At 46.4% G+C, this 23,527-nt stretch overlaps 1 protein-coding gene and 3 long non-coding RNA genes across 103 annotated transcripts in view; 1 reads left to right on the forward strand and 3 right to left on the reverse strand.

The window, feature by feature from the left end:
- The window catches only part of LOC118380463 (caspase-14-like), a 26,469-nt gene extending 3,412 nt beyond the window's left edge, over positions 1-23,057 (reverse strand). The window contains exons 1-10 of one of the 50 annotated variants that reach the window (XM_052510346.1): positions 22,379-23,057; positions 19,345-19,518; positions 19,022-19,247; positions 16,793-16,933; positions 15,990-16,102; positions 7,126-7,219; positions 6,303-7,003; positions 6,108-6,146; positions 5,796-6,029; positions 5,341-5,405 (exon numbers count right to left, since the gene is read on the reverse strand). In XM_052510346.1, the coding sequence (XP_052366306.1) occupies positions 6,822-7,003; positions 7,126-7,219; positions 15,990-16,102; positions 16,793-16,933; positions 19,022-19,247; positions 19,345-19,518; positions 22,379-22,393 (945 nt within the window). In that variant the 5' untranslated portion in view covers positions 22,394-23,057 and the 3' untranslated portion in view covers positions 5,341-5,405; positions 5,796-6,029; positions 6,108-6,146; positions 6,303-6,821. The other 49 variants (XM_052510344.1, XM_052510336.1, XM_052510337.1 and 46 more) reach the window with 49 other exon arrangements.
- LOC127925449 (uncharacterized) lies at positions 264-4,586 on the forward strand. 49 transcript variants are annotated; one of them, XR_008121054.1, is made up of 5 exons: positions 264-1,827; positions 1,954-1,995; positions 2,243-2,351; positions 2,475-3,356; positions 3,400-4,586. It is a non-coding gene; the product is annotated as an uncharacterized LOC127925449 (long non-coding RNA). The 49 variants fall into 49 exon arrangements; XR_008121064.1 differs by having other exon boundaries at positions 264-1,785; XR_008121061.1 differs by having other exon boundaries at positions 264-1,743.
- LOC127925451 (uncharacterized) lies at positions 7,226-9,463 on the reverse strand. 2 transcript variants are annotated; one of them, XR_008121091.1, is made up of 3 exons: positions 9,173-9,463; positions 8,606-8,668; positions 7,226-8,170 (listed from the first exon to the last, which is right to left on the reverse strand). It is a non-coding gene; the product is annotated as an uncharacterized LOC127925451 (long non-coding RNA). The 2 variants fall into 2 exon arrangements; XR_008121092.1 differs by lacking the exon at positions 9,173-9,463 and adding an exon at positions 8,921-9,149.
- Positions 17,387-19,013, reverse strand: LOC127925450 (uncharacterized). Of its 2 annotated transcripts, none has more exons than XR_008121089.1 (3): positions 18,696-19,013; positions 18,391-18,634; positions 17,387-18,329 (listed from the first exon to the last, which is right to left on the reverse strand). It is a non-coding gene; the product is annotated as an uncharacterized LOC127925450 (long non-coding RNA). The 2 variants fall into 2 exon arrangements; XR_008121090.1 differs by having other exon boundaries at positions 18,327-18,451; positions 18,513-18,634.
- Positions 23,058-23,527: the final 470 nt, after the last annotated feature.

The raw sequence follows: 23,527 nt of genomic DNA on the forward strand, positions 1-23,527 counted from the left end.
AGAGGCAGAGAGAGGGGAAGTAGAGCGAGAGAGAGAGAGGCAGAGAGAGGGGAAGTAGAGAGAGAGAGAGAGGGAAGTAGAGAGAGAGAGAGAGGGGAAGTAGAGAGAGAGAGAGAGAGAGGGGAAGTAGAGAGAGAGAGAGAGGGGAAGTAGAGAGAGAGAGAGAGGGAAGTAGAGAGAGAGAGAGGGAAGTAGAGAGAGAGAGAGAGAGAGAGAGAGAGAGAGAGAAGGGGGCGGGTCATATGACTCCTAGAATGATTACATAATGTTCTTTCCCCCTCTATGGTGTTGTTATATACTTATCCATCCATCCGATGATTTGATTGAAGTGACTGTTCTGTGTGTGACAACCAGTCTTTATCACAAGATTTGAATAATCATATTTGGTTTTATTATTAAACGTCATTATCTGTAAAAAAATATGTTGTGTTGATTACAGAAATGAGTACAGACAAGGTGCAGTACAACGGTTTAAAGGAAGTGACATATTAAAACAGCTCACTGTTTGACTTCCAGTAAAGTCCGTGAACAGACGTTATGGATGAAAAACTTCAATACAAATTATGACAAGAATTCCAAGCAGTGATCTACAAATGGCCCAAATCTAAACCTAAACATGTCAGCTATCAGTCGATCAAAGGCCTGTTGGCTGGATTATACCGGATTATCATTTAGGAACACTGATTTAATCTGTATCAAGTTAGAGAGAGAGAGAGAGAGAGAGAGAGAGAGAGAGAGAGTGTTTGAGAGAGTGTTTGAGAGAGAGAGAGAAAGAGAAAGAGAGGAGGGGTGAGATAGTGATGAGGGAGAGAGAAAAGGAGAGAGGGGGGAGAGAGAGAAAGAGAGAGAGAGAGAGAGTGTTTGAGAGAGTGTTTGAGAGAGAGAGAGAAAGAGAAAGAGAGGAGGGGTGAGATAGTGATGAGGGAGAGAGAAAAATAGAGAGGGGGGAGAGAGAGAAAGAGGAGGGGAATGGGGAAAGGGAGACAGAAAGGGGCAGAGAGAGAAAGAGAGAGAGTGGGGGATAGAGAGAGAGAAGAGAGGGATGGAGAGAGTGGGGGAAGGGGAGAGGGGGAGAGTGAGAGAGAGGGGGGTAGAGAGAGAAGAAAGGGATAGAGAGAGGGGGAGAGGGGGAAGAGCGAGAGGGGGGAGAATAGCCCCAGGTGTAAAATAGTATATAATGGTTACCTCTCAGAAAGTATAGAGCTGTTAAGAGGACTAGAACAAGGCCGTCCATTATCTCTGCATCTATTTATTATGGCCATTCTAATGAAAACTATAATAATTATATCCAACAGGAACATCCATTTAAATGATTATTCCAAATGAACAGAAAGTTAAACAGATGGGGAATACAACAATCTCAGCTCGGTAGATTTGGATGAGAAGAGACAGAATCACTAAATCATTTATTCTGGCGTTGCCTCCGTGTTACTGGTCACAGGTTCAGTAATGGTTAAAAACATCACAACACTCACTTCAAATGAACGTTACCAATGGCAGCGTTGGGCGATCTGGAACAACATAGTCAGTCAACACATAATATTATAATACTGGTAGGAAAGGTGTTCATCTTTAGCTCACAATCTGTGGATAATATACCATTAGAAAGGTAAACTAATTCATTTGAAACATCACAGAACAGTTTGTAAAATATATGGAAACCAAACGAGGTCTGTGGTGATAGGTGGGATGGGCTGAGAGGTTGAGGGGTGGTCTGTGGTGATAGGTGGGATGGGCTGAGAGGTTGAGGGGTGGTCTGTGGTGATAGGTGGGATGGGCTGAGAGGTTGAGGGGTGGTCTGTGGTGATAGGTGGGATGGGCTGAGAGGTTGAGGGGTGGTCTGTGGTGATAGGTGGGATGGGCTGAGAGGTTGAGGGGTGGTATGTGGTGATAGGTGGGATAGGTTGAGAGGTTGAGGGGTGGTCTGTGGTGATAGGTGGGATAGGTTGAGAGGTTGAGGGGTGGTATGTGGTGATAGGTGGGATAGGCTGAGAGGTTGAGGGGTGGTCTGTGGTGATAGGTGGGATGGGCTGAGAGGTTGAGGGGTGGTCTGTGGTGATAGGTGGGATGGCTGAGAGGTTGAGGGGTGGATGTGGTGATAGGTGGGATGGCTGAGAGGTTGAGGGGTGGTCTGTGGTGATAGGTGGGATAGGCTGAGAGGTTGAGTGGTGGTCTGTGGTGATAGGTGGGATGGGCTGAGGTTGAGGGGTGGTCTGTGGTGATAGGTGGGATGGGTTGAGAGGTTGAGTGGTGGTCTGTGGTGATAGGTGGGATGGGTTGAGAGGTTGAGGGGTGGTCTGTGGTGATAGGTGGGATGGGTTGAGAGGTTGAGGGGTGGTCTGTGGTGATAGGTGGGATGGCTGAGAGGTTGAGGGTGGTATGTGGTGATAGGTGGGATGGGTTGAGAGGTTGAGGGGTGGTCTGTGGTGATAGGTGGGATGGGTTGAGAGGTTGAGGGTAGTCTGTGGTGATAGGTGGGATGGGTTGAGAGGTTGAGGGGTGGTCTGTGGTGATAGGTGGGATGGGCTGAGAGGTTGAGGGGTGGTCTGTGGTGATAGGTGGGATGGGCTGAGAGGTTGAGGGGTGGTCTGTGGTGATAGGTGGGATGGGTTGAGAGGTTGAGGGGTGGTCTGTGGTGATAGGTGGGATAGGCTGAGAGGTTGAGGGGTGGTCTGTGGTGATAGGTGGGATGGGCTGAGAGGTTGAGGGGTGGTCTGTGGTGATAGGTGGGATGGGCTGAGAGGTTGAGGGGTGGTCTGTGGTGATAGGTGGGATGGGTTGAGAGGTTGAGGGGTGGTCTGTGGTGATAGGTGGGATAGGCTGACAGGTTGAGGGGTGGTCTGTGGTGATAGGTGGGATGGGCTGAGAGGTTGAGGGGTGGTCTGTGGTGATAGGTGGGATGGGCTGAGAGGTTGAGGGGTGGTCTGTGGTGATAGGTGGGATGGGTTGAGAGGTTGAGGGGTGGTCTGTGGTGATAGGTGGGATGGGTTGAGAGGTTGAGGGGTGGTCTGTGGTGATAGGTGGGATGGGCTGAGAGGTTGAGGGGTGGTCTGTGGTGATAGGTGGGATGGGTTGAGAGGTTGAGGGGTGGTCTGTGGTGATAGGTGGGATGGGTTGAGAGGTTGAGGGGTGGTCTGTGGTGATAGGTGGGATGGGTTGAGAGGTTGAGGGGTGGTCTGTGGTGATAGGTGGGATGGGTTGAGAGGTTGAGGGGTGGTCTGTGGTGATAGGTGGGATGGGTTGAGAGGTTGAGGGGTGGTATGTGGTGATAGGTGGGATGGGCTGAGAGGTTGAGGGGTGGTCTGTGGTGATAGGTGGGATGGGCTGAGAGGTTGAGGGGTGGTCTGTGGTGATAGGTGGGATGGCTGAGAGTGGCTGAGGGGTGGTCTGTGGTGATAGGTGGGATGGGTTGAGAGGTTGAGGGGTGGTCTGTGGTGATAGGTGGGATGGGCTGAGAGGTTGAGGGGTGGTCTGTGGTGATAGGTGGGATGGGTTGAGAGGTTGAGGGGTGGTCTGTGGTGATAGGTGGGATGGGCTGAGAGGTTGAGGGGTGGTCTGTGGTGATAGGTGGGATGGGCTGAGAGGTTGAGGGGTGGTCTGTGGTGATAGGTGGGTTGGGCTGAGAGTGGCTGAGGGGCGGGATTAAAGAGCTGAGGTCTATGGTGATAGGTGGGATGGGCTGAGAGTGACAGAGGGGCGGGATTAAAGAGCTGAGGTCTATGGTGATAGGTGGGATGGGCTGAGGGGCGGGATTAAAGAGCTGAGGTCTATGGTGATAGGTGGGATGGGCTGAGGGGCGGGATTAAAGAGCTGAGGTCTGTGGTGATAGGTGGGATGGGCTGAGGGGCGGGATTAAAAACTGAGGTCTGTGGTGATAGGTGGGATGGGCTGAGGGGCGGGATTAAAGAGTTGAGGTCTGTGGTGATAGGTGGGATGGGCTGAGGGGCAGGATTAAAGAGCTGAGGTCTATGGTGATAGGTGGGATGGGCTGAGGGGCGGGATTAAAGAGCTGAGGTCTATGGTGATAGGTGGGATGGGCTGAGGGGCGGGATTAAAGAGCTGAGGTCTATTGATAGGTGGGATGGGCTGAAGGGCGGGATTAAAGAGCTGATGTTCAGTCATGTATTATTGTTATGTGATTCGCTGTATATAAAAGTAAAATGTGTCTGTGAAATGTGTCTGTGAAATGTGTCTGTGAAATGTGTCTGTAAAATGTGTCTGTGAAATGTGTCTGTAAAATGTGTCTGTGAAATGTGTCTGTGAAATGTATCTGTGAAATGTGTCTGTGAAATGTGTCTGTGAAATGTGTCTGTGAAATGTGTCTGTGAAATGTGTCTGTGAAATGTGTCTGTGAAATGTGTCTGTGAAATGTGTCTGTGAAATGTATCTGTGAAATGTGTCTGTGAAATGTGTCTGTGAAATGTGTCTGTAAAATGTGTCTGTGAAATGTGTCTGTGAAATGTATCTGTGAAATGTGTCTGTGAAATGTGTCTGTGAAATGTGTCTGTGAAATGTGTCTGTGAAATGTGTCTGTGAAATGTGTCTGTGAAATGTGTCTGTGAAATGTGTCTGTGAAATGTGTATGTGAAATGTGTCTGTGAAATGTGTCTGTGAAATGTGTCTGTGAAATGTGTCTGTGAAATGTGTCTGTGAAATGTGTCTGTGAAATGTGTCTGTAAAATGTGTCTGTGAAATGTGTCTGTGAAATGTGTCTGTGAAATGTGTCTGTGAAATGTGTCTGTGAAATGTATCTGTGAAATGTGTCTGTGAAATGTATCTGTGAAATGTGTCTGTGAAATGTGTCTGTGAAATGTGTCTGTGAAATGTGTCTGTGAAATGTGTCTGTGAAATGTATGTATAAGTAGCAGAAAAGCTGTAAAAAAAAAACTAGAAATATATGTGTCCTCTGAAGAGGATGGGTGGTGGACGGGTCACTGGGTCGACAACAATGATTTAATCAAAAGTTATTCAATCACTAGGAACTACTTTAGTCACTAGATAGAACATAAATATTTCAAGCATCTTCTTCTAAATATAGGCCCTCAGTATTAACACGGCCCAATTACTGACTCAATCTGTTTCCAGTTCATCAAAGTCTCTAGAAAACGAGGTGCCGCACCCTGCCTGTTACACTGAGTGGAACTGGGGAACAGGGGAACAAGGGGCCCAACCTGTTACACTAAGTGGAACAGTAGAACAAGGGGCCCAACATGTTACCCTGAGTGGAACAGTAGAACAAGGGGCCCAACATGTTACCCTGAGTGGAACAGGGGAACAAGGGGCCCAACCTGTTACCTTGAGTGGAACAGTAGAACAAGGGGCCCAACCTGTTACCCTGAGTGGAACAGGAGAACAAGGGGCCCAACCTGTTACCCTGAGTGGAACAGTAGAACAAGGGGCCCAACCTGTTACACTGAGTGGAACAGTAGAACAAGGGGCCCAACCTGTTACCCTGAGTGGAACAGTAGAACAAGGGGCCCAACATGTTACCCTGAGTGGAACAGGAGAACAAGGGGCCCAACCTGTTACCCTGAGTGGAACAGTAGAACAAGGGGCCCAACATGTTACCCTGAGTGGAACAGTAGAACAAGGGGCCCAACCTGTTACACTGAGTGGAACAGTAGAACAAGGGGCCCAACCTGTTACCCTGAGTGGAACAGGGGAACAAGGGGCCCAACATGTTACCCTGAGTGGAACAGGAGAACAAGGGGCCCAACCTGTTACCCTGAGTGGAACAGGGGAACAAGGGGCCCAACATGTTACCCTGAGTGGAACAGGAGAACAAGGGGCCCAACCTGTTACCCTGAGTGGAACAGGGGAACAAGGGGCCCAACCTGTTACCCTGAGTGGAACAGGGGAACAAGGGGCCCAACCTGTTACCCTGAGTGGAACAGGGGAACAAGGGGCCCAACCTGTTACCCTGAGTGGAACAGTAGAACAAGGGGCCCAACCTGTTACCCTGAGTGGAACAGGGGAACAAGGGGCCCAACCTGTTACCTTGAGTGGAACAGGAAAACAAGGGGCCCAACCTGTTACCTTGAGTGGAACAGTAGAACAAGGGGCCCAACCTGTTACCCTGAGTGGAACAGGGGAACAAGGGGCCCAACCTGTTACCCTGAGTGGAACAGTAGAACAAGGGGCCCAACCTGTTACCCTGAGTGGAACAGGGGAACAAGGGGCCCAACCTGTTACCTTGAGTGGAACAGGAAAACAAGGGGCCCAACCTGTTACCTTGAGTGGAACAGTAGAACAAGGGGCCCAACCTGTTACCCTGAGTGGAACAGGGGAACAAGGGGCCCAACCTGTTACCCTGAGTGGAACAGGGGAACAAGGGGCCCAACCTGTTACCCTGAGTGGAACAGGGGAACAAGGGGCCCAACCTGTTACCCTGAGTGGAACAGGAGAACAAGGGGCCCAACCTGTTACCCTGAGTGGAACAGGAGAACAAGGGTTAAGAGGGGTGAGAGGGGTTGAGACAGGGTAAGCAGGTCAGGAGGGGAATCCAGGACAGAGTAGCAGGATGACGTGACATGGGATTGGAGAATCTGTTAAATAAGGTCTGTTTTCTCTAACAAAATGTCAATATTTCCTCCTGCTATGATTTTGAATGTGACTCTCACACTAACGTTAGTACAGGATAATACCCAGGATCATCTTGGGACAGTTCAGGTCATGCTATTACAAAACAAACTAAGTCAAACGTTAAAAATAAAAAAACATTAAAAAAGTACAAAGCACAGGAGGTTGGTGGCACCTTAACTGGGGAGGACTGGGCTCGTGGTAAAGGCTGGAGTGGAATCAGTGGAATGGAATCAAATACATCAAACACATGGTTTCCATGGTTTCCGGGTGTTTGATGCCATTCCAACACATGGTTTCCATGGTTTCCGGGTGTTTGATGCCATTCCAACACATGGTTTCCATGGTTTCAGGGTGTTTGATGCCATTCCATCGGCTCCGTTCCGGACATCATTATGAGCCGTCCTCCCCTCAGCAGCCTCCGCTGTTACAAAGTGAAACCTTAGGTTGTAACCTTACATAGTTTATATCTTAGTAAAAACCTTACAGAGTCTTACAATTGGTTGAACACTTACATAGTAATACATTAGATTAGATCAAACTCACCTTTAGGAGATGGTGGACAACATGTTGAGTCTGGACCAGAGACTCCAGCTACAGAGGAATAATCAACATGTTGATTCTGGACCAGAGACTCCAGCTACAGAGGAATAATCAAAATGTTGATTCTGGACCAGAAACTCCAGCTACAGAGGTATAATCAAAATGTTGATTCTGGACCAGAGACTCCAGCTACAGAGGAAGAATCAACATGTTGATTCTGGACCAGAGACTCCAGCTACAGAGGAAGAATCAACATGTTGATTCTGGACCAGAAACTCCAGCTACAGAGGAAGAATCAACATGTTGATTCTGGACCAGAGACTCCAGCTACAGAGGAAGCATCAACATGTTGATTCTGGACCAGAAACTCCAGCTACAGAGGAAGAATCAACATGTTGATTCTGGACCAGAGACTAGCAATTAACACTGGAGTGACAGATGTGCAAGTAGAAATACTGGTGTGCAAAAGAGCAAATACGTAAATAAAAACAATATGGGGATGAGGTAGGTAGTTGGGTGGGTTATTTACAGCCCACCTGTACATTATCATCTGTTATTGATCACTAATCAGAGATCAATCAGAATTGGGTGTCTGGTGTCTGCACCTGAGATGAGTGGGTGTAGTACTATTCAATGAGTTCATCATTTACTTCCTCTACAAATCAACGTGTCTTTCTGATTCATTAACAGTATGTGTATTTCGAAGTTCCAGGTACAGACATGTTGCTTTCTAAACTGCTGTGCAGCCTACTGTATAACTTCAATAGTATCAGGTCATTTCAATTATTCTAGAGGGAAGGAAACAAACTTCCTTCCTGTAATCTTCTTCCTGTCTATTGGCCAGCCCTCCTGATTCCACCTCCACACAAAGCCCCTTCCTGTAATCTTCTTCCTGTCTATTGGACAGCCCTCATTATTCCACCTCCACACAAAGCCCCTTCCTGTAATCTTCTTCCTGTCTATTGGCCAGCCCTCATGATTCCACCTCCACACAAAGCTCCTTCCTGTAATCTTCTTCCTGTCTATTGGCCAGCCCTCATGATTCCACCTCACACAAAGCCCCTTCCTGTAATCTTCTTCCTGAGATTGGCCAGCCCTCATGATTCCACCTATTCAAAGCCCCTTCCTGTAATCTTCTTCCTGTCAATTGGACAGTCTTTCGTGATTCACCTTAACAAAGCCCCTTCCTGTAATCTTCTTCCTGTCTATTGGACAGCCCTCGTGATTCCACCTCCACACAAAGCCCCTTCCTGTAATCTTCTTCCTGTCTATTGGACAGCCCTCGTGATTCCACCTCCACACAAAGCCCCTTCCTGTAATCTTCTTCCTGTCTATTGGCCAGCCCTCGTGATTCCACCTCCACACAAAGCCCCTTCCTGTAATCTTCTTCCTGTCTATTGGCCAGCCCTCCTGATTCCACCTCCACACAAAGCCCCTTCCTGTAATCTTCTTCCTGTCTATTGGACAGCCCTCATGATTCCACCTCCACACAAAGCCCCTTCCTGTAATCTTCTTCCTGTCTATTGGACAGCCCTCATTATTCCACCTCCACACAAAGCCCCTTCCTGTAATCTTCTTCCTGTCTATTGGACAGCCCTCATGATTCCACCTCCACACAAAGCCCCTTCCTTTAATCTTCTTCCTGTCTATTGGCCAGCCCTCATGATTCCACCTCCACACAAAGCCCCTTCCTGTAATCTTCTTCCTGTCTATTGGACAGCCCTCATTATTCCACCTCCACACAAAGCCCCTTCCTTTAATCTTCTTCCTGTCTATTGGCCAGCCCTCATGATTCCACCTCCACACAAAGCCCCTTCCTGTAATCTTCTTCCTGTCTATTGGCCAGCCCTCATGATTCCACCTCCACACAAAGCCCCTTCCTGTAATCTTCTTCCTGTCTATTGGACAGCCCTCGTGATTCCACCTCCACACAAAGCCCCTTCCTGTAATCTTCTTCCTGTCTATTGGACAGCCCTCGTGATTCCACCTCCACACAAAGCCCCTTCCTGTAATCTTCTTCCTGTCTATTGGACAGCCCTCGTGATTCCACCTCCACACAAAGCCCCTTCCTGTAATCTTCTTCCTGTCTATTGGCCAGCCCTCATGATTCCACCTCCACACAAAGCCCCTTCCTGTAATCTTCTTCCTGTCTATTGGACAGCCCTCATTATTCCACCTCCACACAAAGCCCCTTCCTTTAATCTTCTTCCTGTCTATTGGCCAGCCCTCATGATTCCACCTCCACACAAAGCCCCTTCCTGTAATCTTCTTCCTGTCTATTGGACAGCCCTCATTATTCCACCTCCACACAAAGCCCCTTCCTTTAATCTTCTTCCTGTCTATTGGACAGCCCTCATTATTCCAACTCCACACAAAGCCCCTTCCTTTAATCTTCTTCCTGTCTATTGGCCAGCCCTCATGATTCCACCTTCACACAAAGCCCCTTCCTGTAATCTTCTTCCTGTCTATTGGCCAGCCCTCATGATTCCACCTCCACACAGGAACCAGTTTTTGTTTTCGGGCTAAATGTAGATTTCCGCCTAAATAGACATACCCGAACGTAATTATTTTTGATGAGAAGGCCATAGACATTGACTGGTCTTGGTCTGTGACTCATTATGTCAGCTGTCAGCACAGTGATTGGTCTGTGACTCATTACAACGTCAGCTGTCAGCACAGTGATTGGTCTGTGACTCATTATGTCAGCTGTCAGCACAGTGATTGGTCTGTGACTCATTATGTCAGCTGTCAGCACAGTGATTGGTCTGTGACTCATTACAACGTCAGCTGTAAGCACAGTGATTGGTCTGTGACTCATTACAACGTCAGCTGTCAGCACAGTGATTGGTCTGTGACTCATTACAACGTCAGCTGTCAGCACAGTGATTGTTCTGTGACTCATTATGTCAGCTGTAAGCACAGTGATTGGTCTGTGACTCATTACAACGTCAGCTGTCAGCACAGTGATTGGTCTGTGACTCATTATGTCAGCTGTAAGCACAGTGATCGGTCTGTGACTCATTACATCAGCTGTCAGCACAGTGATTGGTCTGTGACTCATTATGTCAGCTGTAAGCACAGTGATTGGTCTGTGACTCATTATGTCAGCTGTCAGCACAGTGATTGGTCTGTGACTCATTACAACGTCAGCTGTCAGCACAGTGATTGGTCTGTGACTCATTATGTCAGCTGTAAGCACAGTGATTGGTCTGTGACTCATTATGTCAGCTGTCAGCACAGTGATTGGTCTGTGACTCATTATGTCAGCTGTAAGCACAGTGATTGGTCTGTGACTCATTACAACGTCAGCTGTCAGCACAGTGATTGGTCTGTGACTCATTATGTCAGCTGTAAGCACAGTGATTGGTCTGTGACTCATTACAACGTCAGCTGTCAGCACAGTGATTGGTCTGTGACTCATTATGTCAGCTGTAAGCACAGTGATTGGTCTGTGACTCATTATGTCAGCTGTAAGCACAGTGATTGGTCTGTGACTCATTACAACGTCAGCTGTCAGCACAGTGATTGGTCTGTGACTCATTATGTCAGCTGTAAGCACAGTGATTGGTCTGTGACTCATTATGTCAGCTGTCAGCACAGTGATTGGTCTGTGACTCATTATGTCAGCTGTAAGCACAGTGATTGGTCTGTGACTCATTACAACGTCAGCTGTCAGCACAGTGATTGGTCTGTGACTCATTATGTCAGCTGTAAGCACAGTGATTGGTCTGTGACTCATTACAACGTCAGCTGTCAGCACAGTGATTGGTCTGTGACTCATTATGTCAGCTGTCAGCACAGTGATTGGTCTGTGACTCATTATGTCAGCTGTAAGCACAGTGATTGGTCTGTGACTCATTACAACGTCAGCTGTAAGCACAGTGATTGGTCTGTGACTCATTACAACTTCAGCTGTCAACACACAGTGATTGGTCTGTGACTCATTACGTCAGCTGTAAGCACAGTGATTGGTCTGTGACTCATTACGTCAGCTGTAAGCACAGTGATTGGTCTGTGACTCATTACGTCAGCTGTAAGCACAGTGATTGGTCTGTGACTCATTACATCAGCTGTAAGCACAGTGATTGGTCTGTGACTCATTATGTCAGCTGTAAGCACAGTGATTGGTCTGTGACTCATTACGTCAGCTGTAAGCACAGTGATTGGTCTGTGACTCATTACGTCAGCTGTCAGCACAGTGATTGGTCTGTGACTCATTACAACGTCAGCTGTAAGCACAGTGATTGGTCTGTGACTCATTACGTCAGCTGTAAGCACAGTGATTGGTCTGTGACTCATTACAAGGTCAGCTGTCAGCACAGTGATTGGTCTGTGACTCATTACGTCAGCTGTAAGCACAGTGATTGGTCTGTGACTCATTACAAGGTCAGCTGTAAGCACAGTGATTGGTCTGTGACCAAGAGAAAGTGGTTTTAGTTCAATTCTATTAAATGATTTAGTATTTTTTAATGTTCTTAAATGATATGAGAATATCACAGCGAGATTAAACTACTATTGTTGCATATGCTAGATTCTCTTCATATGTGCTATTGCACAGCTGAGTTTCACAAGCGCAGGGAAATCAATCCTTTGTCTGGATGGGCCAGAACATTAGTCACGTCACTCCCTATGCAAATGTGGAGTCTGAAACCTGAACATGTGCTATAAATTGGTCAAACTTCAAACCATGCTGCCACACCATCTGTCTATTGTTGATCACTTCAGCCTCTACAAAGCAGGAAAGGTACGACAGGAGCTGCTGCTGCTGCCCTCTAGTGGTGAGAGGTGTAGATAAGAGGAAGGGACTGCTGCTGTCCTCTAGTGGTGGGAGGTGTAGATAGGAGGAAGGGACTGCTGCTGTCCTCCAGTAGTGGGAGGTGTAGAAAGGAGGAAGGATCTGCTGCTGTCCTCTAGTGGTGGGAGGTGTAGAGAGCAGGAAGGATCTGCTGTCCTCTAGTGGTGGGAGGTGTAGAGAGCAGGAAGGAGCTGCTGCTGTCCTCAAGTGGTGGGAGGTGTAGAGAGGAGGAAGGATCTGCTGCTGTCCTCTAGTGGTGGGAGGTGTAGAGAGCAGGAAGGAGCTGCTGCTGTCCTCAAGTGGTGGGAGGTGTAGAGAGGCGGAAGGATCTGCTGCTGTCCTCTAGTGGTGGGAGGTGTAGAGAGCAGGAAGGATCTGCTGTCCTCTAGTGGTGGGAGGTGTAGAGAGCAGGAAGGAGCTGCTGCTGTCCTCAAGTGGTAGGAGGTGTAGAGAGGCGGAAGGATCTGCTGCTGTCCTCTAGTGGTGAGAGGTGTAGAGAGGAGGATGGATCTGCTGCTGTCCTCAAGTGGTGAGAGGTGTAGAGAGAAGGATGGATCTGCTGCTGTCCTCTAGTGGTGAGAGTTGTAGAGAGGAGGATGGATCTGCTGCTGTCCTCTAGTAGTGAGAGGTGTAGAGAGGAGGATGGATCTGATGCTGTCCTCTAGTGGTGGGAGGTGTAGAGAGGAGGAAGGATCTGCTGCTGTCCTCTAGTGGAGGGAGGTGTAGAGAGGAGGAAGGATCTGCTGCTGCCCTCTAGTGGTGAGAGGTGTAGAGAGCAGGAAGGAGCTGCTGCTGTCCTCTAGTGGTGAGAGGTGTAGAGAGGAGGATGGATCTGCTGCTGTCCTCTAGTGGTGAGAGGTGTAGAGAGGAGGAAGGATCTGCTGTCCTCTAGTGGTGGGAGGTGTAGAGAGCAGGATGGATCTGCTGCCGTCTAGTGGTGAGAGGTGTAGATAGGACCAGACCTGTTTCCCCAGGTCTGGTCTGTTTCCCCGGTCTGGTCTGGTCTGTTTCCCCAGTCTGGTCTGGTCTGTTTCCCCGGTCTGGTCTGGTCTGTTTCCCCAGTCTGGTCTGGTCTGTTTCCCCGGTTTGGTCTGGTCTGTTTCCCCGGTCTGGTCTGTTTCCCCAGTCTGGTCTGTTTCCCCGGTCTGGTCTGTTTCCCCAGGTCTGGTCTGGTCTGTTTCCCCGGTCTGGTCTGGTCTGTTTTCCCAGGTCTGGTCTGTTTCCCCAGGTCTGGTCTGTTCCCCCGGTCTGGTCTGGTCTGTTTCCCCAGGTCTGGTCTGGTCTGTTTCCCCAGGTCTGGTCTGGTCTGTTTTCCCAGGTCTGGTCTGTTTCCCCGGTCTGGTCTGGTCTGTTTCCCCAGGTCTGGTCTGTTCCCCCGGTCTGGTCTGGTCTGTTTCCCCAGGTCTGGTCTGTTTCCCCAGTCTGGTCTGGTCTGTTTCCCCAGGTCTGGTCTGTTCCCCCGGTCTGGTCTGGTCTGTTTCCCCAGGTCTGGTCTGGTCTGTTTCCCCAGGTCTGGTCTGGTCTGTTTTCCCCGGTCTGGTCTGTTTCCCCGGTCTGGTCTGTTTCCCCGGTCTGGTCTGTTTCCCCGGTCTGGTCTGTTTCCCCAGTCTGGTCTGGTCTGTTTCCCCGTTCTGGTCTGTTTCCCCGGTCTGGTCTGTTTCCCCAGGTCTGGTCTGTTTCCCCGGTCTGGTCTGTTCCCCAGGTCTGGTCTGTTTCCCCGGCCTGGTCTGTTTCCCCGGTCTGGTCTGTTTCCCCGGTCTGGTCTGTTTCCCCGGCCTGGTCTGTTTCCCCGGTCTGGTCTGTTCCCCAGGTCTGGTCTGTTCCCCAGGTCTGGTCTGTTTCCCCGGTCTGGTCTGTTCCCCAGGTCTGGTCTGTTTCCCCGGCCTGGTCTGTTTCCCCGGTCTGGTCTGTTCCCCAGGTCTGGTCTGTTTCCCCGGCCTGGTCTGTTTCCCCGGTCTGGTCTGTTTCCCCGGTCTGGTCTGTTTCCCCGGTCTGGTCTGTTTCCCCGGCCTGGTCTGTTTCCCCGGTCTGGTCTGTTTCCCCGGTCTGGTCTGTTTCCCCGGTCTGGTCTGTTTCCCCGGCCTGGTCTGTTTCCCCGGTCTGGTCTGTTTCCCCGGTCTGGTCTGTTTCCCCAGGTCTGGTCTGTTTCCCCAGGTCTGGTCTGTTTCCCCGGTCTGGTCTGTTTCCCCTGGTCTGGTCTGTTTCCCGGTCTGGTCTGGTCTGTTTCCCGGTCTGGTCTGGTCTGTTTCCCCAGTCTGGTCTGGTCTGTTTCCCCGGTCTGGTCTGGTCTGTTTCCCCGGTCTGGTCTGGTCTGTTTCCCCGGTCTGGTCTGTTTCATCTGTTTCACAAGTGTTCACAGAAGTCTCCCGATGTTGAACCTCTGGGTTTAGAAACTCTGTGGATAAAGCACTATATTATATATTTTTTTGTTTGACACTGTTGGCCTTAAGGTGCACTTGATTCAGCAGCCTTAGCGCCAGGGAAGGCAAAGTGTTCCCATTCTGAACCATTTCTTGTGTCTGAAGGTAAAACTCCGCCTACCCGGCAGGCCCAGAGAGCAAATGAAGTGCACCTATAGGCCTATCGCTGACCAATCACTGTGTCTGCACAGTTTCCTCGAGCCGTAGACTATAGACCGAAGCCTCGAAAAGCAACGTTTACACCGTGAGATTTAAAAACGTTTAAAACCACAACTAGAGAGACTCACTGAAGACAGCAAAGAGCTGCTGTTTTTATGAGGAAGTTCATGTTTGCTGTTATTCACGACTTTCATAAGCCATAAAATGCACCTTCATCCTACTTCCACTGACGCTACAACCAGCACTGCAGCTGCTATGAAGGAGTAGGAAAGTGATCCCATAAACTTGCCTTGTTATTATTAGAGGCTCGTCTTTTTAATATGGAGGAATATTTCACTTCCTCTGGTCACAGGAGTAACAACATGAGTTGGTGCACGAGGCAAAAAATAACGCTCTTGAGTTTCACCATCAGCTGTGTCCCCTTTTCTAAAGGGAGGGAGGGAGAGCAGAGAGACGGTGAGTCAGGTGAGAGGCAGCCTCTTCCCTCCCCTCAGACTGCAGGCCATCAGTCCAGTAAAACAGAAATGACCACGCTCACTCAGCTGTGTCTCACATGTCATACAACACGTGGTGATGTACATACCTACACATTTATCATATAATACTTCAAAATGGTCTGTGAAGAACAGCATTGGCAGGGCAATTCTAAGCACAGCCAATATGCAGTGATAATGCATTGTGCCTTGCCTACTGCACAAACCCCAATGCTCCAGTACTGTCTTTAATTGGTTCATGTTAAGGCTCAAGTTTTTTTTTAAAGTCATGTTTACAAAAACAACAACATCTGAGTGTTAGATTAAAGGTTGGTGACCACTGAACAATCTGTACATTTTATTTATTTATTTGACTACTGGTTTAAGAATGTCTTAAAATGCCCAAAGAAATGGAGTAATATTACAATGGGAAGACCTTGTAGACAAATAGAGCAAGGAAATAACATGTAACAAGTAATGCTGAGAACAGAAAGCTCAAATAAATCTACTTCCTTCCCTTCTGTTCAATAGTTTTAACACCAGATTCATTTGAGCTTCTCAAGTAAAGGGTTTTCCTGAGGGTGGATTCCATTGTCATAATTATTTTACGACGTTCCGTTCTCTGAGTCGGCTTCCCTTCATCGACTGTGACATCTACGGGTGTTGCCACCATCTTTGCGTTGGCCTGCGGGTTCACATATTGAAGTTTGATCACTACATACAGGCTGGAAATCACACGCTGCCGGTTGTTGAGTTTAACGGGAAAGCGTCTTTGATTTGCATAATGTTGTTCCAGATTTGTTTTTTTTTGGTGTTGTTTGTAAACATTGGAGGAATCAAATCTTACATGTTGAGTTTAAGAAAGGAAAAACACATTTCTGAGGTATTTTTTGGGAGGTTATTTTCTTCAAGAGTCAAATGGGTAATACTAAGAATTGAACCGAATCCCAGATTATAGCTTTAACAATGATTCGAATGTTATAAAGGTGCCAACAAAAAATCACTTTGAATGAACTGTACCTTCACAAACAAGTTGTAGACATGTTCTTCTGCTGCACCAGGTGAGGAAAACACTTGACTAATGTTGTAAATCATATGTGACCCAAAGGTGCTGTTCATCATGCCCACGTAATCTATCAGAAGAACATTATCTGTCAATGACCTGTCCTTTTGCAGAACTATTACAACACCTGTTTACACACCACACACACACACACACACACACACGCACGCACACACACATCAAAAACAAACCCACGCACACACACACACACCCACACACACCCACACACCCACACACACACCACACACACACACACACACACACACACACACACACACACACACACACACACACACACACACACACACACACACACACACACACACACACACACACACACACACACACACACACACACACACACACACACACACACACACTTTCCTTCTCTCACATTGTGTTACAGCCTTATTCAAAAAATTGTTTAAAAAAAATGTTCCTCATCAATCTGCACCCCATTGTTTTGCTAATTTATATATATATATATATAAATCAATTGAATTTACCACGGTGGACTCCAATCAAGTTGTAGAAACATCTCAAGGATGATCAATGGAAACAAGATACACCTGAGCTCAATTTCCAGTCTCATAGCAATTGTGTCAATGTAAATAAGGTATTTCCTATTTATTTTTAATAAATTTGCAAAAATGTATCAACTTGTTTTCACTTTGTCATTATGGGGTATTGTGATGTCATTATGGGATATTGTGATGTCATTATGGGGTATTGTGTGTAGATTTCACACAAGTACAGTTACCTGTCATGGCTGCATATGCAACCAGCATGTCATTGATGCACGGTGGCACCCGAGTGGACCGGTACTCTTTTGTGGCCATGGCTTCCTTTGATCGTTTTTCATCAGCAGCAGAATCAAAGTGAACTCCAGTATCATGGTTACCTTCAACATAAACATGGCAAACAGTTAGTGTCCATTAATCCTACAGTAAACGTAGTCGTATCATGATTATAGATGGGAGCATTTAGGAGTTGACTGGGGGTCAGTCAGGTGGTTTTGTAAACATATCATAACCTCCATCGATAAAAGACAGTAACTGTGCAGCCGTCTTCATCGACCTGGCCAAGGCTTTTGACTCTGTCAATCACCGCATTCTTATCGGCAGACTCAATAGCCTTGGCTTCTCTAATGACTGCCTCGCCTGGTTCACTAAATACTTCTCAGATAGAGTTCAGTGTGTCAAATCGGACTGGTGTCCGGACCCCTGGCAGTCTCTATGGGGGTGCCACAGGGTTCAATTCTCGGGACGACTCTTTTCTCTGCATATATCAATGATCATCTATAAGTATTTGCTAGGTAAATCCATCTATAAGTATTTGCTAGGTAAATCCCCGCCTTATCTCAGCTCACTGGTCACCATAGCAGCACCCACCCGTAGCACGCGTTCCAGCAGATATATTTCACTGGTCACCCTCAAAGCCAACACTTCTTTTGGTCGCCTTTCCTTCCAGTTCTCTGCTGCCAATGACTGGAACAAACTGCATAAATCACCGAAGCTGTAGTCTTATATCTCCCCCTCTAACTTTAAGCATCAGCTGTCAGAGCAGCTTACCGATCACTACCTCTACACAGCCCATCTGTAAATAGCACACCCGACTACCTCATCCCCATGTTATTACTTACCCTCTTGTTCGTTTGCACCCCAGTATCTCTACTTGCACATCATCATCTGCACATCTATCACTCCAGTGTTAATGTTAAATTGTAATTATTTAGCTATGGCTTTATTGCCTTACCTCCCTACTCTTCTACATTTACACACACTGTACATAGATTTTTCTTTTCTATTGTGTTATTGACTGTACGTTTGTTTATCCGATGTGTAACTCTGTGTTGTTTTTTTCACACTGCTTTGCTTTATCTTGGCCAGGTCGCAGTTGTAAATGAGAACTTGTTCTCACTTTGCCTACCTGGTTAAATAAAGGTGAAATAATAAAATACAGTTTTAAATAAATGTCAGTATAATGTAGTTTACGATCAATCAGGATCGTCTGAATGGCTTGTCACTTAAATTCATCCAGTAATATAAAATATAATTCACATCGCTTTTTATCTCACATAACAGATATTACTATGGTAATGTTTACATTGTTACCTCATCACGTCTCTACCATCTCACATAACAGATATTACTATGGTAATGTTTACATTGTTACCTCATCACGTCTCTACCATCTCACATAACAGATATTACTATGGTAATGTTTACATTGTTACCTCATCACGTCTCTACCATCTCACATAACAGATATTACTATGGTAATGTTTACATTGTTACCTCATCACGTCTCTACTATCTCACATAACAGATATTACTATGGTAATGTTTACATTGTTACCTCATCACGTCTCTACCATCTCACATAGCAGATATTACTATGGTAATGTTTACATTGTTACCTCATCACGTCTCTACCATCTCACATAACAGATATTACTATGGTAATGTTTACATTGTTACCTCATCACGTCTCTACCATCTCACATAGCAGATATTACTATGGTAATGTTTACATTGTTACCTCATCACGTCTCTACCATCTCACATAGCAGATATTACTATGGTAATGTTTACATTGTTACCTCATCACGTCTCTACCATCTCACATAACAGATATTACTATGGTAATGTTTACATTGTTACCTCATCACGTCTCTACCATCTCACATAGCAGATATTACTATGGTAATGTTTACATTGTTACCTCATCACGTCTCTACCATCTCACATAGCAGATATTACTATGGTAATGTTTACATTGTTACCTCATCACCATAACGTCTCTTCCTCCTTTACTATTGTCAAGCGTGGGGAATGTCATTCAACTATTCACTTCAGCCTATGGGCATGACACACCAAGCCAATTCCACCACGCTTGCTGATTAACCTATTCTGACTTGTAATGGGACTGTTGGGGAATGCTGAGCCTTCGTGTTAAGACGAGACGAGGTAGGAACATTTAAACTTACTCCCCCTGCAGGCATCTATGATGAAGACCTTAGGTTTCCCCTTCGTCTTGGGACACAGCTCGTCTCCAAACGGTTCGATTATATCTTTTACTGCCAGGGTCTTTTTATCTGCACCTATGATGACGTCCCGGTGTCCGTGAGACGAAGTCGCCACAAACACACAGCTGATGTTCCCACTGCTACTGTTGATGCTGTTTCTGAAGTTTATTACTTCCTCCTTCATTTCCTGAAATGAGATAATAAACTGACCAATAAACAGATCGATCAATGAGATCATGTTACACAATCAATCAAATAAATAACAGAACTGTCCTTTGTCATACCTGAGCTGTTTCGTCCAGCACACTGCGATACTGGAAACCAAACCCCTCAAAAAACTTCTCCATTGTTTGACGGTCAACTTCAAAACTGCAACGGTTACACTTCATCTTCTCCTTGTCCCTGACAATTAGCAATAAAGCTCTGCGTTGTCCACTCATGTCATAACTCGCTGGCCTCTGTTAAACAACAAAACCAGCATCAGAAGACGGGATTTGAGGATGAGGAATTGTACTTGTAGTAATGTGGGTTAGAGGTGCCATGATTCCCTTCTATATGTCATTTCCCCAAACTAAAAAGTTGTGGCTTAACTCTTCAACTCTTCATTCACAACTGGTTGGGAAGTCAGTTTTCAAATCTCAGTCAGGACTGTATAATAGTGAATTAATTGTCACATCTGCTCCTGCTACGCCCTCTGGTGTTCATCTGGTTTCTTCTTGACCTGCAGTTACTCCCCCTGCACACTCTCTCTCTCTCTCTCTCTCTCTCTCTCTCTCTCTCTCTCTCTCGCTGTCTCTCTCTCTCTCTCGTTCTCTCTGTCTCTCTCTCTCTCTCCCTCTCTCCCCCTCTCTCTCTCTCTCTCCCCTCTCCCTCTATATCTCTCTCTCTCCCCTCTCCCTCTATATCTCTCTCTCTCTCCCCCTCTCCCTCTCTCTCTCTCTCTCTCTCTCTCTCTCTCTCTCTCTCTCTCTCTCTCTCTCTCTCTCTCTCCCTCTCTCTCTCTCTCTCTCTCTCTCTCTCTCCTCTCTCTCTCTCTCTCTCTCTCTCTCTCTCTCTCTCTCTCTCTCTCTCTCTCTCTCTCTCTCTCTCTCTCTCTCCCTCCCTCTCCCTGTGTGGTTGGAGACATGTGTGCTGGAGTCAGAGTAGATCCCCACCAGCTGCAACCCATTCCATAATCAAGACCTCTACAAATACTCAGTCCTGCCACTTCCACGCTGCCAGATCGTAATCTCCGTTCAGTCAGTTCATGATTCTAGCCATTTGTGATTATTCAAGATTCTGTTACTCTGCTGTGCCCGTTTCCCCTAACTGACACTGTTTATCCACTCATTGCAGTATTGCTCAGTCTCTGTCTCCTGTTCCACATCTCACCACCACTACCTTGGATTCCCCTCAGGACCTGTTTACCCTGTTCTACTCCAACCTGAGTCTCCACATCTGGTTTGTCTGCAACACATCCGAACTTGCCCAGATCTGCACTCCATATCTCTCCATATCCCTGTTTCCTGCTCTGAGTCTGCTCTTGGGTTCCTGTGTCTTTCCGCGTAACATTAAGGACATTGACATTTTCCCCTGGGAAGGTTCTGATTAGTAATTGGAATAATCAAAAACAATGCACTACTGCTGTACCTAGTCAATTAGAGTCAACTCGCCATTTTCTGTACCTAGTCAATTAGAGTCAACTCACCATTTGCTGTACCTAGTCAATTAGAGTCAACTCACCATTTGCTGTATGTAGTCAATTAGAGTCAACTCACCATTTGCCTGATGTAGTCAATTAGAGTCAACTCACCATTTGCCTGATGTAGTCAATATAGTCAACTCACCATTTGCTGTACCTAGTCAATTAGAGTCAACTCACCATTTGCTGTACCTAGTCAATTAGAGTCAACTCACCATTTGCTGTATGTAGTCAATATAGTCAACTCACCATTTGCCTGATGTAGTCAATATAGTCAACTCACCATTTGCCTGATGTAGTCAATAGTCAACTCACCATTTGCTTGATGTAGTCAATAGTCAACTCACCATTTGCCTGATGTAGTCAATAGTCAACTCACCATTTGCCTGATGTAGTCAATATAGTCAACTCACCATTTGCCTGATGTAGTCAATAGAGTCAACTCACCATTTGCCTGATGTAGTCAATAGGGTCAACTCACCATTTGCCTGATGTAGTCAATATAGTCAACTCACCATTTGCCTGATGTAGTCAATATAGTCAACTCACCATTTGCCTGATGTAGTCAATAGGGTCAACTCACCATTTGCCTGATGTAGTCAATATAGTCAACTCACCATTTGCCTGATGTAGTCAATATAGTCAACTCACCATTTGCCTGATGTAGTCAATAGAGTCAACTCACCATTTGCCTGATGTAGTCAATAGGGTCAACTCACCATTTGCCTGATGTAGTCAATATAGTCAACTCACCATTTGCCTGATGTAGTCAATAGGGTCAACTCACCATTTGCCTGATGTAGTCAATATAGTCAACTCACCATTTGCCTGATGTAGTCAATATAGTCAACTCACCATTTGCCTGATGTAGTCAATAGGGTCAACTCACCATTTGCCTGATGTAGTCAATATAGTCAACTCACCATTTGCCTGATGTAGTCAATATAGTCAACTCACCATTTGCCTGATGTAGTCAATATAGTCAACTCACCATTTGCCTGATGTAGTCAATAGAGTCAACTCACCATTTGCCTGATGTAGTCAATAGGGTCAACTCACCATTTGCCTGATGTAGTCAATATAGTCAACTCACCATTTGCCTGATGTAGTCAATAGGGTCAACTCACCATTTGCCTGATGTAGTCAATAGAGTCAACTCACCATTTGCCTGATGTAGTCAATAGAGTCAACTCACCATTTGCCTGATGTAGTCAATAGAGTCAACTCACCATTTGCCTGATGTAGTCAATAGAGTCAACTCACCATTTGCCTGATGTAGTCAATAGGGTCAACTCACCATTTGCCTGATGTAGTCAATAGAGTCAACTCACCATTTGCCTGATGTAGTCAATAGAGTCAACTCACCATTTGCCTGATGTAGTCAATAGGGTCAACTCACCATTTGCCTGATGTAGTCAATAGGGTCAACTCACCATTTGCCTGATGTAGTCAATAGAGTCAACTCACCATTTGCCTGATGTAGTCAATAGAGTCAACTCACCATTTGCCTGATGTAGTCAATAGGGTCAACTCACCATTTGCCTGATGTAGTCAATAGGGTCAACTCACCATTTGCCTGATGTAGTCAATAGAGTCAACTCACCATTTGCCTGATGTAGTCAATAGGGTCAACTCACCATTTGCCTTTCCATGCTGTCTACAAGAGTGTTGTTTTCAAATGTTCAATCTCAATGCTTGTGTCCTTCCACCTTCCCTTCCTTGTCAGGGAGGTTGAGGTACTTTCCAAAGACTCCGTCAGCACCTTCCCCTGACCTCAATTAATAGCAGTAAACCAGCTGCTGTATAAAGTGTCGTTTCAAATGCCATGTTTGTCCTTTTGCCAACATCTGTGTCAGGAGTGGATTCTTACGGTACTTTCCACAGACGGTGTTCAGCCCCTCCCCCCTCTGACCGTTTCTCTCAACTCAGACTGTAAACAGTCACACGGAGTCCTTTTCTTTACCTTGTGTCTGTTGCAAACAATTCACTACTGAGACTTTCAGTTTCAATATGAATGTTTGTTATCTTTGTCTTGAGGCCATTATAATGTCAACATCCTTTTATTCTACAGCATGATAAGGGGGAAGTTGGATGACATTTACATTGTGGAACAGAGGAATAGCTCTGTTTTGGTAATAGATGTCGGCTGAGAGGTGTTCTTTGAAAACAGGTTACTGGGAACAAACAAACAGCTAGTGTGACAACCTGGTCTCACAGCATTTTGTATTATACTGTATGTAAATCCGACACATTCCATTTAGTATGATATGTTACGTTTCATATGGTACGTATTCATTTGTGGATGTCCATCACCCACTTAGTATGATATGTTACAAATTACAATTCCTATTATATATTATGAATTTGCTAAATGTACATATGATATGTAATGAATTAGCTAGGTGGCTAATGTTAGCTAGGCTAGGGGTTAAGGTTAGGAGTTAGGTTAAAGGGTTAGGGGAAGAGTTAGCTAAAGGGTTCAGGTTCGGGTCAGGGGAAGGGTTAGGGTCAAGGGAAGGGTTAGCTAAAGGGGTTAAGGTTAGGGTTAGGGGAAGGGTTAGCTAAAGGGTTCAGGTTCGGGTCAGAGGAAGGGTTAGGGTCAAGGGAAGGGTTAGCTGAAGGGGTTAAGGTTAGGGTTAGGGGAAGGGTTAGTTAAAGGGTTAAGGTTAGGGGAAAGGTTAGCTAAAAGGGTTAAGGTTAGGGGAAGGGTTAGCTAAAGGGTTAAGGTTCAGGTCAGGTGAAGGGTTGGCTAACAAGTAGTTCCAAGGTAGCTAAAAAGTTGCTCA

The sequence above is a fragment of the Oncorhynchus keta genome, unplaced genomic scaffold (assembly GCF_023373465.1).
Source record: "Oncorhynchus keta strain PuntledgeMale-10-30-2019 unplaced genomic scaffold, Oket_V2 Un_contig_5586_pilon_pilon, whole genome shotgun sequence".
Taxonomy (NCBI): Eukaryota; Metazoa; Chordata; class Actinopteri; order Salmoniformes; family Salmonidae; genus Oncorhynchus; species Oncorhynchus keta.